General features: G+C 39.7%; 1 protein-coding gene across 4 annotated transcripts in view; it reads right to left on the bottom strand.

Annotated features, from left to right (window-relative positions):
* Window positions 1–13,692, bottom strand: part of TAFA2 (TAFA chemokine like family member 2) — a 510,824-nt gene that overhangs the window by 42,308 nt on the left and 454,824 nt on the right. For all 4 annotated transcript variants that reach the window (XM_080658930.1, XM_080658933.1, XM_080658931.1 and 1 more), the window contains exons 3-4: window positions 10,620–10,772; window positions 9,434–9,558 (exon numbers count right to left, since the gene is read on the bottom strand). In XM_080658930.1, coding sequence (XP_080515056.1) covers window positions 9,434–9,558; window positions 10,620–10,772 — 278 coding nt within the window. The remainder of the gene's footprint in view (window positions 1–9,433; window positions 9,559–10,619; window positions 10,773–13,692) is intronic.

The raw sequence follows: 13,692 nt of genomic DNA, 5'->3' as shown, positions 1-13,692 counted from the left end.
GAAGTTTGAGTTTACTCATCTGTAAAAAGAAGATACTAACTTTTTCACTGAGCTATGAAGTGGATTGAATGAGCTAATTCACATGAAGCACTTTGTTCAGTATATGGCATATGTTTTAAGTATTCAATAAATGTTAGCTTCTTCATGTCCACTGAAGTAATAAAAACAAAATTTAGTTGTAGAGAACTCACTATATTTTAAAAATTGTTTTAGAATCTTAACCTGTCAGTGAATTTCCATGAGTGCTATTTTGAACTAAGAATTCACAGTGTTAGGAACAAATCTTCATGCTCTAGCTAGCTTGTAAGGAAATTTTATATAGCCAGAATATTTTTACTAAATCAATATGGATTATATCATATGCTAACTGAATAATACAATTATTCTAATTGACTGATCACATAGTCTGTGGATTTTGGAATGGTATGCCAGTATTTAGTCAACAAGTTAGAGTCACAAATAATTTGAAAAAATATGAAGTTATTGTGTCTAAACAATCATTACTTGGAAGACTGAATCATACCTCTGATGGGATTATAAAATAATCCTATTGAATATGTCCAGACAGGATTTTCTATTTAAATTCTTCATTGTTTAAAGTATTATATATGTCTCCTTTTTCCCTCATTGACCTCTCCCCAACCACTCCCACCCCTAGGACATGCCCCCATACTGTCTGTTTCCATTGGTTGTGGTTATATACATGCACACAAGTCCTTCGGTTGATCTCTTAACCCCACCCCTCCACTACAATATTCCCCTGCCTTCCCTCTGAGGTTTGACAGTCTGTTAAATGCTTATATGTCTCTGAATCTATTTTGTTCATCAGTTTATGTTGTTCATTATATTCCACAAATGAGTGAGATCATGTGATATTTCTCTCTCTCCGACTGGCTTATTTCACTTAGCGAAATGCTCTCCAGATCCATCCATTGTGTTGCGAATGGTAGGAGTTCTTTCTTTTTCACAGCATCATAGTATTCCATCGTGTAGAGGTATCACAGTTTTCTAATCCATTCATCTGCTAATGGGCACTTAGGCTGTTTCTAAATCTTATCTATTGTAAATTGTGCTGCTATGAACATAGGGGTGCATATGTCCTTTCTAATTGGTGTTTCTAGTTTCTTGGAATATATTCCTAGAAGTGGGATTACTGGGTCAAAGGGGAGTTCCATTTTTACTTTTTTTTAAGTTTTTCACAGTGTCTGCACCAGTCTGCATTTCCACCAGCAGTGCACGAGAGTTCCTTTTTCTCCACATCCTTGCCAGCACTTGTCGTTTGTTGATTTGTTGATGATAGCCATTCTGATAGGTGTGAGATGGTACCTCATTACCATTTCTATTTGCATCTCTCAGATAACTGGCAACTTTAAGCATGTTTTCATATATCTCTTGGCCTTCTGTATGCCTACTTTCGAAAAGTGTCTATTTAAGTCCTTGGCCCATTTTTGATTAGATTATTTATCTTTCTTTTGTTAAGTTGTATGAGTTCCCTGTAAAGGTTGGAGATTAAACCCTTATCAGGGATAACATTGGCAAATATGTTCTCCCATGGAGTGGGCTTTCTTGTTGTTTTGTTGATGCTTTCTTTTGCTGTACAGAAGCTTTTTATTTTGGTGTAGTACCATTTGTTGATTTTCTCCTCAGTTTTTATTGTCCTAGGAGCTGTATTTGTAAAGATATTGATATGACATATGTCTGATATTTTGCTGCCTATGGATTCTTCTAAGATTTTTATGGTTTCCCATCTTTCAAGTTCTTTATCCATTTGGATTTATTTTTGTGAATGGTGTAAGTTGGTGATCTAGTTTCTTTCTTTCTTTCTTTTTTTTTTTTTTTTTTGCATGTATCTGTTCAATTTTCCCAACACCATTTATTGAATAGACCGTCTTGACTCCATTGTATGCTCTTGCCTCCTTTGTCAAATGTTAATTGAGCATAATGGCTTAGGTCTATTTCTGTGTTCTCTATTCTATTCCATTGGTCTATATGTCTGTTCTTGGGCCAGTACCAGGCAGTTTTGAGAACAGTGGCTTTGTAATATAGCTTGATATCTAGTATCATGATCCATCCAACTTTGTTCTTCTTTCTCAGGATTGCTGTAGCTCTTCAGGGTCTTTTTTTATTCCATATGAATTTTTGGAAGTTTGTTCTAGGTCTGTGAAATATGTCATTGGTATTTTAATAGGGATTACATTGAATCTATAAATAGCTTTGCGTAGTATAGACATTTTAATGATGTTGATTCTACCAATCCATAAATTTGGTATACACTTCCATTTGTTTATTTCTTCCTCTCTTTTTTCAATGTCCCATTGTTTTACAAGTACAGGTCTTTTACTCCTTAATTAAGTTTATTCCTAGATGTCTTAATTTTTTGGTGCAATGGTAAATGGGATTTTTTTTTTTTTTTAGTTTCTCTTTCTGTGAGTTCATTATTGATGTATTAAAAAACCATAGATTTTGGGGTGTTAAATTTGTATCCTGCTACATTGCTAAATTCATTTATTGGGTCTAGTAGTTTTTTGATATAGTCTTTGGGGTTTTCTATGTACAATATCATATCATCTGTGAATAAGTACAGTATTACTTCTTCTTTTCTAATTTGGATGCCTTTTATTTCTTCTTCTTGTCTGATCACTATAGCTAGCACTTCCTGTACTACATAGAACAGGAGTGGTGAGAGTGGGCATGCCTGTATGTTCCTGTTCTTAGGGAAAATGGATTTCGTTTTTGCCCAATGAGTATGATGTTGGCTGTAGGTTTGTCATATAAAGCTTTTCTTATGTTGAGGTGTGATCCCTCTATTCCCACTTTGCTGAAAGTTTTTATCAAGAAAGGATGTTGGATTTTGTCAAATGCTTTTTCTGCATCGATTAATATGATTATGTGATTTTTGTCTCTCAATTTGTTTATATGATGTATAATGTTTATTGATTTGTGGATATTGTACCATCCTTGCAGCTGCGGAATAAATCCCACTTGTTCATGGTGTTTGATCTTTCTAATGTAATGCTGGATCCTATTTGCTAGGATTTTGTTGAGGGTTTTAGCATCTATGTTCATCAGGGATATTGGCCTGTAATTTTCTTTCTTGGTAGTGTATTATCTGTTTTGGGGATTAGGGTAATGCTGGCTTCATAGAAAGAGCTTGGAAGTATGCCTTTCTCTTGAAATTTTTGGAATAGTCTGAGGAGGGTAGGTTTTAGTTCTTCTTTGAATGTTTGGTAAAACTCCCCTGTGAAGCCATCTGGTCCAGGACTTTTGTTTGCTGGAAGCTTTTTTTATGACTGCTTCAATTTCATCAATAGTCATTGGCCTATTCAGGTTCTTTTTATTCTTCCTGATTGAGTTTTAGAAGATTGTATTTTTTCGCCCTAGCTGGTTTGGCTCAGTGGATAGAGCATTGGCCTGTGGACTGAAGGGTCCCAGATTCAAATCCAGTCAAGGGCACATGCCTGGGTTGCAGGCTTGATCCCCAGTTGTGGGCATGCAGGAGGCATCCGATCAATGATTCTCTTTCATCATTGATGTTTCTATCTCTCTCTCCCTTCTCCCTTCCTCTCAGAAATCAATATATATTTCTGGGAGGGCAGTTGGGAGGGACCAGGCCTGTAAGGTAGGACAGTTGTGGGCCATCAGGCCAGCAGGAGAGGGCATTTGGGAGGGACCAGGCCTGCAAGGGAGGGCAGTTGGGGGCGATCAAGACTGCAGGGGAGGGCAGTTAGGAGTGACCAGGCCAGCAGAGGAGGGAAGTTGGGGGTGACTGGGCCTGCAGGAAAGGGCAACTGGGAAGGACGCAGGCCTGCAGGGAAGGGCAACTGGGGGGGACCCAGGCCTGCAGGGGAGGGCAGTTAGGGGAGACCAGGCCTGCCGGGGAGAACAGTTAGGGGCAATCATGCTGGCAGGGGAGCAGTTAGGCATCAATCAGGCTGGCAGGGGAGTGGTTAGGGGGTGATCAGGCTGGCAGGCAGAAGCAGTTTGGGGCAATCAGGAAGGCAGGCAGGCGAGCCGTTGGGAGCCAGCAGTCCTGGATTGTGAGAGGGATGTCCGACTGCCCGTTTAGGCCCAATCCCACCAGGATCATCCCTCAAGGGGTCCCAGATTGGAGAGGGTGCAGGCTTGGGCTGAGAGATACCCCCTCCCCTCTGTGCACAAATTTCATGCACCAGGCCTCTAGTGTGTGTGTGTGTGTGTGTGTATATATATATATATATATATATATATATATATATATATATAGAGAGAGAGAGAGAGAGAGAGAGAGAGAGATTGTATTTTTTCTAGGAATATATCCATTTCATCTAGGCTGTCCAGTTTGTTGGAGTAGAGTTGTTTGTAGTATTTTTTTAGAATCCTTTGTATGTCTGTGGAGTCAATATTTATTTCACCTCTTTCAATTCTGATTTTATTTGGGTCCTCTCTCTTTGTTTCTTGGTGAGCCTGGCTAGAGGTTCATCAATCTTGTTTATCCTATCAAAGAACCAGCTCTTGGTTTTATTGATATTTTGTATTTTTTTTTTTTTTTTGGTCTCTGTGTTATTTCCTCTCTGATCTTTATTATTTTCTTCCTTCTGCTTACTCTGAGATTTTCTTGTTGCTATCTTTCTGATTTTTTAAGTTATACGGTTAGATAATTTATTACCAGTTTTTCTTGTTTTTTGAGGTAGGCCTAGATAGCTATAATCTTCCCTCTCAGGACTGTTTTCACTGTGTCCCATAGATTTTGGATTGTTGTGTTTTCATTGTCATTTGTTTCCAAGATGCTTTTTTTTTTTCATCTTTGATCTCTTTGCTAACCCAATCATTGTTTAAATATCCAAGTGTTGAATTTTTTTTCATTGTTTTTTATTGTAGGTGATTTCTAATTTTAAGCCACTGTGATCTGAGAATATGCTTGATATGATTTCTATCTTCTTGAATTTGAAGAGACTTAGTCTGTGTTATAATATGTGGTCTATCTTTGAAAATGTCCTAGGTGCCTCTAGAAGAATGCATATTCCATTGCTTTTGGGTGAAATGTTCTGAAGAGGTCAATTAATTCCATCTGATCTAGTGAGTCGTTTAGGATTGCTGTTTCTTTGTTGATTTTTTGTCTAGATTTATCCAATGGTGTAAATGGGGTATTAAAGTCCCCTACTATGATTATATTGCTGTAAATATCTCCCTTGATATCTTCCAGAGGTTTTCATTATGTATTTGGGTACTCCTGTATTGGGTGCATATATGTTTACCAAAGTTATGTCCTCCTGTTGTATGGATCTCTTTAGTATTATGTAGTGGCCTTCCTTATCTCTTGTTATGGCTTTCACTTTGAGATCTATTTTGTAAGATAAGTATTGATACCCCAGCTTGCTTTTTTTTTTTTTTTTCATTTCTGTTTGCCTGATCTTTTTTTTTCCATCCCTTCACTTTCAATCTGTGTGGGTCCTTTGTTCTGAGGTGGCTCTCTTGTAGACAGCATATATATGGGTCATGTTTTCTTATCCATTCAGCCACCTTATGTCTTTTGATTGGAGCATTTAACCAATTTATGTTTAAGGTTATTATTGATAGATACTTGTTTGTTGCTATTTTTATTTTTTATGTCTGTGTTCCTTTATCCTTTTCTATTTCTATTTCAACAGTCCCTTTAAGATTTCTTGTATTGCTGGCTTGGTGGTAATAAACTTCCTTAACCTTTTTTGTCTGTGAAGCTCCTTATTTCACCTTCAATTTTGATTGATAACTTTGCTGGATAGAGTATTATAGGATTCAGTCCCTTGCTTTGCATCACTTCATATTCTTCATTCCATTCCCTCTGACCTGATGTGTTTCTGTTGAGAAATCATTTGATAGTCTAATGGAGATCCCTTGTATGGATCTTTCTGTCTCTCTCCTTTAAGATTCTTTCTTGGTCATTAATGTTTTCCATTGTAATTACAACCTGTGTTGGTGTGGGTCTTTTTTGGTTCATCTTGCTTGGGACTTTCTGTGCTTGTGTGACTTTTTCTTCCCCACGTCAGGAAAGTTTTCTGTCATTATTTCTTCAAATAGGTTTTCTATTCCTTGCTCCTCTTCTTGAACTTCTGGAACCCCTATTATTTGGATGTTGCTTCATTTCATATTGTCCCAAAACTCCCTTAAATTTTCCTCTTCTTTTTATTTTTTTTCCAATTGCTGTTCAAATTGGGTGTTTTTTACTCACTGATTCAGTCCTCAGCTTCTTCTAGTCTACTGTTGAGACTTTTCATTGTGTTTTTTATTGCCACTATATCATTCATCATTTCCTCTTGATTCTTATACACTGAGTGGCCAGATTATTATGATCTCTGAACGCATAATAATCTGGCCACTCAGTGTATATCCTATATAATAAAAGGCTAATATGCAAATTGTCCCCTCGACCAGGAGTTCGACCAGTAGGCAGACTGGCCAACCGCCCATGTCCCCTCCCCCTGAGTGGCCAGATTATTACGCGTTCAGAGATCATAATAATCTGGCCACTCAGTGTATATGTTGTTTTTCTCATCCAGCTGGTTTAGGAACTTTATGAACCATACTCTGAATTCTTTTTCTGACATATTGCTTGCCTCTATTTCATTTAGTTCTTTTTCTGGCGATTACTCTGTTTCTCTGTCTCCCCATTTTGCTATCTCTTTCTGGCCCTGGGCACCATGCTGGAGGTTTGAGGGGTTGAAGACCCTATCAGGCCAATGGTCCAGAAATCATTAGCTCAGAGGCTGGGTCTGCCTTGAGTCTCTTTATTGTCTCTGCTCTGAGTTTTATCCCCTTCTCCCACGGATCTTGTCCCTCAGTTGTCCGCTGCAGAGTATCAGTTCCTCTGGTGTGTAACTCCCTGTGAGGACCCCGAGCCCTCTGACATGCAATTCACTGTGTGGCCCCTGCACCCATGGCAAAGTGGTGCCCTAGGTCCCTCTGGCAGGGCACTTGCAGCATGGTACTGTGGCTGGGCATACCAGATTGCTCCAGTTCACCCCAGCAGTGCTCTCCTGTAGCCCAGAGTGTGGCATGGTCTGGGTTGCTCCTGGTAGCCCTAGAAGGACTTCCCAGGGGCTGGGGTGGAGAGGGTACGGGTTGCTCTGGGTTGCACAGTCAGAGCTCTTCTGTGACCCAGAGTAGGGCCTGTGCTGGGTTACTCTAGGTTGTCCCAGCAAGTCCCTGGGCTTGGGGTGGAGTGGGTGCATGTTGCACTGGGTCACACAGTCCTCACTTTCATTTGGCCTGGAGTGAGGCCTGCTCTTTGTTGTTTCAGTTCGCCCCTCCCGGCTGTGAAGCGGGGGCACGTTGCTCCGGGTCACACAGTCCTCACTCTCCTGTAACCCAGAGTGAGACACACACTGGGTTACTCTGGGTATCCCCGGCAGGACTGCCCAAGGGGCCAGGGTGGAATGAACGTGGGTTGCTCTGTGTCACATAGTAATAGCTCTCCTGTGGCCCTGAGTGAGGCATGCACCGGGTTGCTCCGGATCACCCCGCCTGGGGCCCTGGGTGAAGCAGACATGGGTTGTTTTGGGTTGCACAGTCGGTGCTCTTCTGTGGCTCAGAGTGGGGCACACACTATGTTTCCCCGGGTCGCCCTGACAGCAGGTCCCGGGGCTTGGGTGGCTCTGGTCAGATGTGGGGCACAGGAGTCCCCCTGGATTGCATTCACTGCGGGTTCCTGGAAACGGATCCTGGGATGCTGGGTCCTAGCAGGCTAGTGAGGAGGCCTGGTGGGGAGGTCACTCTGGCAAGTGCTCACTGCAGACATTTGGGATCCTGCCAGGAGGTACTGCACCACTCACTGCCAGGGAACAGTGGTGGTTCCACCCAGGTAATGGCTGGCAAGTGGCATTCTCTAGGCATCCTCTGACCTTCCTTATTGAAAATTGTCTCCTCAGCTGTGTCTAATTTGTTAATTCTGGGTGGATGTTCTCTGATTTAGTTGCTTTTCTGGCCCCAGAAGGAGGTGCGTGACACTTCTCCCAGACAGATTTATAAAAACTGTTATTGTCAATTACCAGCATCTAGTTTTTTTATGTTATTTTGTTTATTGTTTGTTTTTCAATTTTAAAAATTTTATTTTAGAGAGGAAGGAAGAAGGAGAGGTAGAAACATTGATGAGAGAAAAACATCATAGATCAGCTGTCTCCTGCATGCCCCCTGCTGGGGATTGAGCCTGCAACCCAGGCATATGTTCTGACCAGGAATTGAACTGGCAACCTCCTGGTGAATGGGTCAATGCTCAACCACTTAGCCAAGAGGTCAGGGTTATGTTCTGTTTTTTTATAAAACATTCCCTTGTACAATGATTCAATTCTATTCAATTGTCTACTTTCCCCTCAGCAAAACAAGACAGAACTTTCACAGCTGAATCTACAAAGAAAATATTTAAAATCTGCCAGTCCAGAACATCCATTGAGCTAATTAGAAGATCAAAGAATAACACTTTTTTTCACTTCTCTCCCATTTCCCAGAAGTCAGCATTGCAAGTGGAAGTATATCGTTGTCTAAAGAATATTCTCTTCATATTGACCCATGGAATATACTGTGGTAATTTGAGCACTTAACAAACTATTTGTGATAACAATTAAACAGGCCCATGTAAAGTTAATACTATATTAGAAAATTGTTTATTGATCCAGAAATCAGGGAGATCAAAATAATTACTTTCATAAAAATGCAAGAATCTCAGTTGGCAAATTTTATTGTCACATCCTATATAATAAAAGCCTAATATGCTAAGTGCCTGACCATTTGTTGACCAGTCACTATGATGTGCACTGACCACCAGGGGGCAGATGCTCAGACCGGTAGTTTAGCTTGCTGCTGGGGTCCAGCTGATCGGGACTGGGTGAGACAGGCCGGACATGCCCTGGAGCCCTCCCGCAGTCCCTCCCCGGCCCCGATCGTGCACCAGTGGGGTCCCTCAGCCTGGCTTGTGCCCTCTCGCAATCCAGGATCCCTCTGGGGATGTCAGAGAGCTGATTTTGGCCCAATCCACACAGACCAGGTCAAGGGACCTCACCAGTGCACTAATCCATGCACTGGGGCTCTATTATAAAATAAAATATTTTCTTTTCTTTTCTTTTCTTTTTTTTTTTTTGAGAATCTATTCAGAATTCTATCCATGAGCAGCATAAGGGGTTGGGGTCATCTTCCCAGCATTTTTAATATGCACCCTTGGGGGGTTTCACATTACTGTCAGTATCTCATGAGGGAACAAACAATATTTGTTTATTAGATAACACAACAGCTGATGGCAATCTAGAGATGTTATTCTGAATGAAATAAAAAATGTGCTATGAAAAATGAATTAGGGAGAAAATGGGGAAAAACATACTATGGAAAACTATACTCTCTCATTTTCCAACCAACACTGAAAGATATCACTGTGTACGCTTTGTTAATTCAGAGACATTTTACTTTCCCAAGCTGGTTGTCCACTTACCCGAGTTGTTTTCACTTTATTCCCAGAGGAGCAGCTCCATCCTTTCCTATCAGGAAGAACTTTACACTCCTCTCCCTCAAGACATGGCTGCATATGACACCACCATTTCTGTTCCACTATGGAAGCTACAGGAGATAGAAAATTGATGCAATGTTTTCCATTGGTTTTGTTCATTCTCTGGGTGCACATTTAAAGAAAAAGCCATCAATTTTTCCTATCACTGGATAGACTGTGTTTTAGGGCCTGCCTTTTTTTTCCCCCAAAAGGGCTAAATCTAGATTTTCAGAGTAGAATAATTATTTTAATTTTACTTTATTATGGTAAGAATACTTTACATGAGACTTACCCCTTTGAATCATTAAACGTACAATACACAATAAGCACATTGTTGAATGATTTTTCATGGGAATATATAGGCTTCATGAAAACTGAGATATTTGAAAGAAACTAATAGTATGTATGCAATAACTGGTTTACATAAACAGATAAGCAAATAAGCCCCTGACCAATTTAGAGTCAACATTTTAGAGTAAATGTTGTATTTCCCACAGTAGGCTGAAAATCAGAGGGCATTAGAGTTAATGCAATTTTTTAAATTTCTTTTTACTGTGGGCAGTAGCCATCTTCACAAGATATGGACCATGCTAATATGAGCACTTAAATTATTATTTATGGTAACATCAATTAAATGGCTGAATATCCTATTCTAATTAGGTAAATAATCAAATAAAGAAATGAGTATTCTGATGCATCTTTATAATAACCAACATTTTATGTAAATTCTATCCACAACTAAATATTCTCTTATGTGCATGATGTTCATTTTTCATTCTCAAGAACCATCCATGGGCTTAGAAATTCATACTATTTAATCATCTGTTTTCATCTCTTCTTTCCCAATTAATTTACACACACACACCCTCAGCTGGTAAATCAGTATTTCATGGCGTCAAAGAAGCACTTGAATTTGTTGGAACCCCATTATAATGCCGTTTAGTATGAAACTGGGTAAGTCCTTAGGCCTTCTTCCAAAGGATTTTGGATTTCAAAATGCCTTACAAATAACCTCATATCAACCACATAATGTGGTCCCTCAGAATTGGTCCCGTCCACAGCATTACACTGGGGTTCCATTTCTAAGCAGTCCCCAGCTACACTACCGCAACGAGCAATGTAAAAGTCTCACCATCCACACAAGATGGAGCAGCTCGCGTGGTGCCTGCCACCTGCCCGGGGAAGCAGGAGCACTTGACCGTTTGTGACCGTTCTTCTATCTTGTTCTTATTACAGCATCTGTGGAGTGCCACCACCTCGCAAGTGCCCGTTTTAACATGGTGAGCTGTACAAACAAAAACAAAAGATGAGACATTAAGAAAGCTTTGGACACTTCCTTCCTCTTTTTAATTAGCAGTGCATTACATATAGCTCTATAGGGGACCCACCAGGCATGAAACTAGAACTACAATGATGCTGACTCCATAATGGGAGTTGATTTCTTTTCTAAATGTGGCAGGACCATTTCTGCCAGTAAATGCTTGGTGAAGCAGGAATAATTGGTGACTAGATTAAAATAAGCCGTTAGAACTGCCTGAAATACAGGAGCAATATATACTGCCATCAAAAACATATTTAGTTGCATGTGGCTTCTTTTTACACCTTTTTGTTCAACGTGTTAAAGTAAGGTAAACCCCTGGACAAATATGCTACAGTGTTGCTGATGGTTAATATAAAGGTTATGTTCTTCTGGGGGTGAGTGTAAGGTCAGGCAGAATAACAATTTTCAAGAAGCGATGATGAAGGGAAGATTTCCCCCTCCTTACTATTCATCTGCACAGTTTCTCTAGAAATGAATTAATTGGCTGATTCTTGAAATTGCTATTATTGTCCCAAAAGTTCCAGCCAGTTTCAGAACCCAAAAATCATTCCTTCCAATTTTGCTTGCGGGGACAACTGCCACCAAAAGGCACCAAGTACAGCCAGAGCTTGGGTGGGTTTATATCTAGCCTAGAAACCCAGTCCAAAAAGCTGTGAGGTCCCCTACCCATTCCATCCACCTTGCAGTAAGGCTATGAAGGTGAAATTTTGGGATCTGACATCACATTACGATAAGGTTCTATTAATCCTACTGTAACATGATAAAGCAAAAGTTTCACCTGCTAAAAACAAAAATAGCTTAGAATCCAACATCTATTGAAATACTATACTTTCAGAAGTTTTAAAACTGTGATTGCTATAAAATAAAATTACATAGAAAAAGTAGAGATCTAAAGTTCTTTAATGTTATAAACATATTGAGAAGAGCACATTATGCATTTATAACATTAATCTTCCCTGGGAGATGAGGAACCACTGTGCAGTAACTCAGGTTAGATAACTTGTTTAGATTTTTCTTGTGAGAAAAAGGAAATCACACATATTATCCACCTCATACCTCCATGAGAGATCAAGAAGCTCAAGTATGGCATACAGCTTTGACACGTAATTCTCAAAAGAGCTTTTAAGAAGCAAATACCATTTCCAAAGTCACAAAGCTATCCCTAGCAAAGCTAAAAACTTAAGAGCAAGACTTCTATTCCTCATGCTTTGTTGGTAGCCTTCCCATGATAATTTCGTTCATTCTATGACTTGTACCTATTGGTTTAGGTCTCTTAAGTGTGAATCTACAGCTCAGATTTCTTCCCTAAGCTCTATTTCATAAGTGGTGCTGCCTGATTTGTATCTCTACTTAAGTGTCTTATAAGGAGTTCACATTTAGAGAAAAAAGAGAACTATAGACATTCTAGCCCAACCTATTTTTTGCCAAATTCTCCTTTCCCCAAGACTTCTCTATCTACTTCTGGAACATACTTTCTTAGCTAAGGATGATTCCATTTGTTTTAATTTATTGAATGTTTTGTGTTATACAAGCCATCATACTGCTTTCTACACTATACTTAGTCACATTTTAATTGAGTCAATACCACACATCAGGCATGGTTCTATGGTTGCAGGATTGCAGCAGTGAATAAGAGGGGCATAAACCATGCCCTTAAAGAGCTCATATTCCTCTGGAGAAAACAAATAATAATGCCTAAGTTAACGATTCCATAGGACAATATTAGATTTGTAAGTGCTTTGAAGGAAATGCAGTATATTTTTGAGAGTAATTAAGGACGGAGAGAATGTATATTTTTGCAAGAGTCTCAAGGAAGACCTCTCTAAGGAGGTACCTGAATAATGACCTGAGTGAAGAGAAGGAAGCACCCATAATGAAGATCTAAGGAAGAGCATTCCAAAGAGAAAGAGCAGCAATGACAAGGTACCAAATGGGGAAAAGCATGGTGTGTTCTCAGGACAGCAGGATGACCAGTGTGGTGGAACAATTGAGAAGTCAAGGGAAAGGTGTCCGAAACATGGGAAGATCATGTAGGGTCTGGTATGCCACAGTAAGGAGATGGGACTTGATTTTCATTGCAAGGGAAAGTCTTTGGGTAGAAATGGTATGATCTCACTAACACTTTAGACATTTTCTCAGGCTGCTCTTTAGAGAAAGGACTGGGGGGGAAAAGCAAGAGTGGAATCAGGGAAACCAATTACGAAGAGACTGCAGAAGTGTAAGTGATAAAGGATGGAACTAAGACTATACTAACAGCAGTAAACTTGTGGGAAAGTAGCAGGTTAGGGGTATTTCAGCGCAGGGTTGGTTTGACTTGCTAATGGGTAGAATGTCAGCTGTGAGGGAAAAAGGAATTAAGGATTACTCTTAAATTTGTCCTGAGGTTGGTGGTGTTGGTAGATAAAGTCTTGAGGAAAGGAGAATTTGGCAAAAGATGGGTTGGGCTAGAATGTCTATAGTTCTCTTTTTCTCTGTTAAATGTGAGATCCTTATAAGATACTCAAGTAGAGATATACAGTAAATCAGGCATCATTTATGAAATAGAGCTTCGGGAAAAAATATGGGCTCCAGATTCACACTCAAGAGATTTGAACCAAATTACCATGGAAAGGCTACCAACAAAGAAGGGGGAAATGTCCAAAATATAGACTTGCAATGAAGAAAACAGAAAAAAAAAAAAAAAAAAAAGACTGATAAGGGCCAACATATAGGGTGCGAGAAAAAAGAACCCAAATAAAGACATAGAACCCAAAGAATAAAATGTTTTCAAGAAGAAGGGATTGATCAGCTATGTCAAAAGCTACTGAAAGGTTCAATAAATTAAAAGAATAATTGTCCCTTAAAAAAGTAATATGATGTAGTGGTTAAAACCAAAGTTTCTGGG

Source organism: Plecotus auritus (assembly GCF_963455305.1).
Source record: "Plecotus auritus genome assembly, chromosome: 3".
NCBI lineage: Eukaryota > Metazoa > Chordata > Mammalia > Chiroptera > Vespertilionidae > Plecotus > Plecotus auritus.
This window is presented reverse-complemented; position numbering and strand designations above follow the sequence as displayed.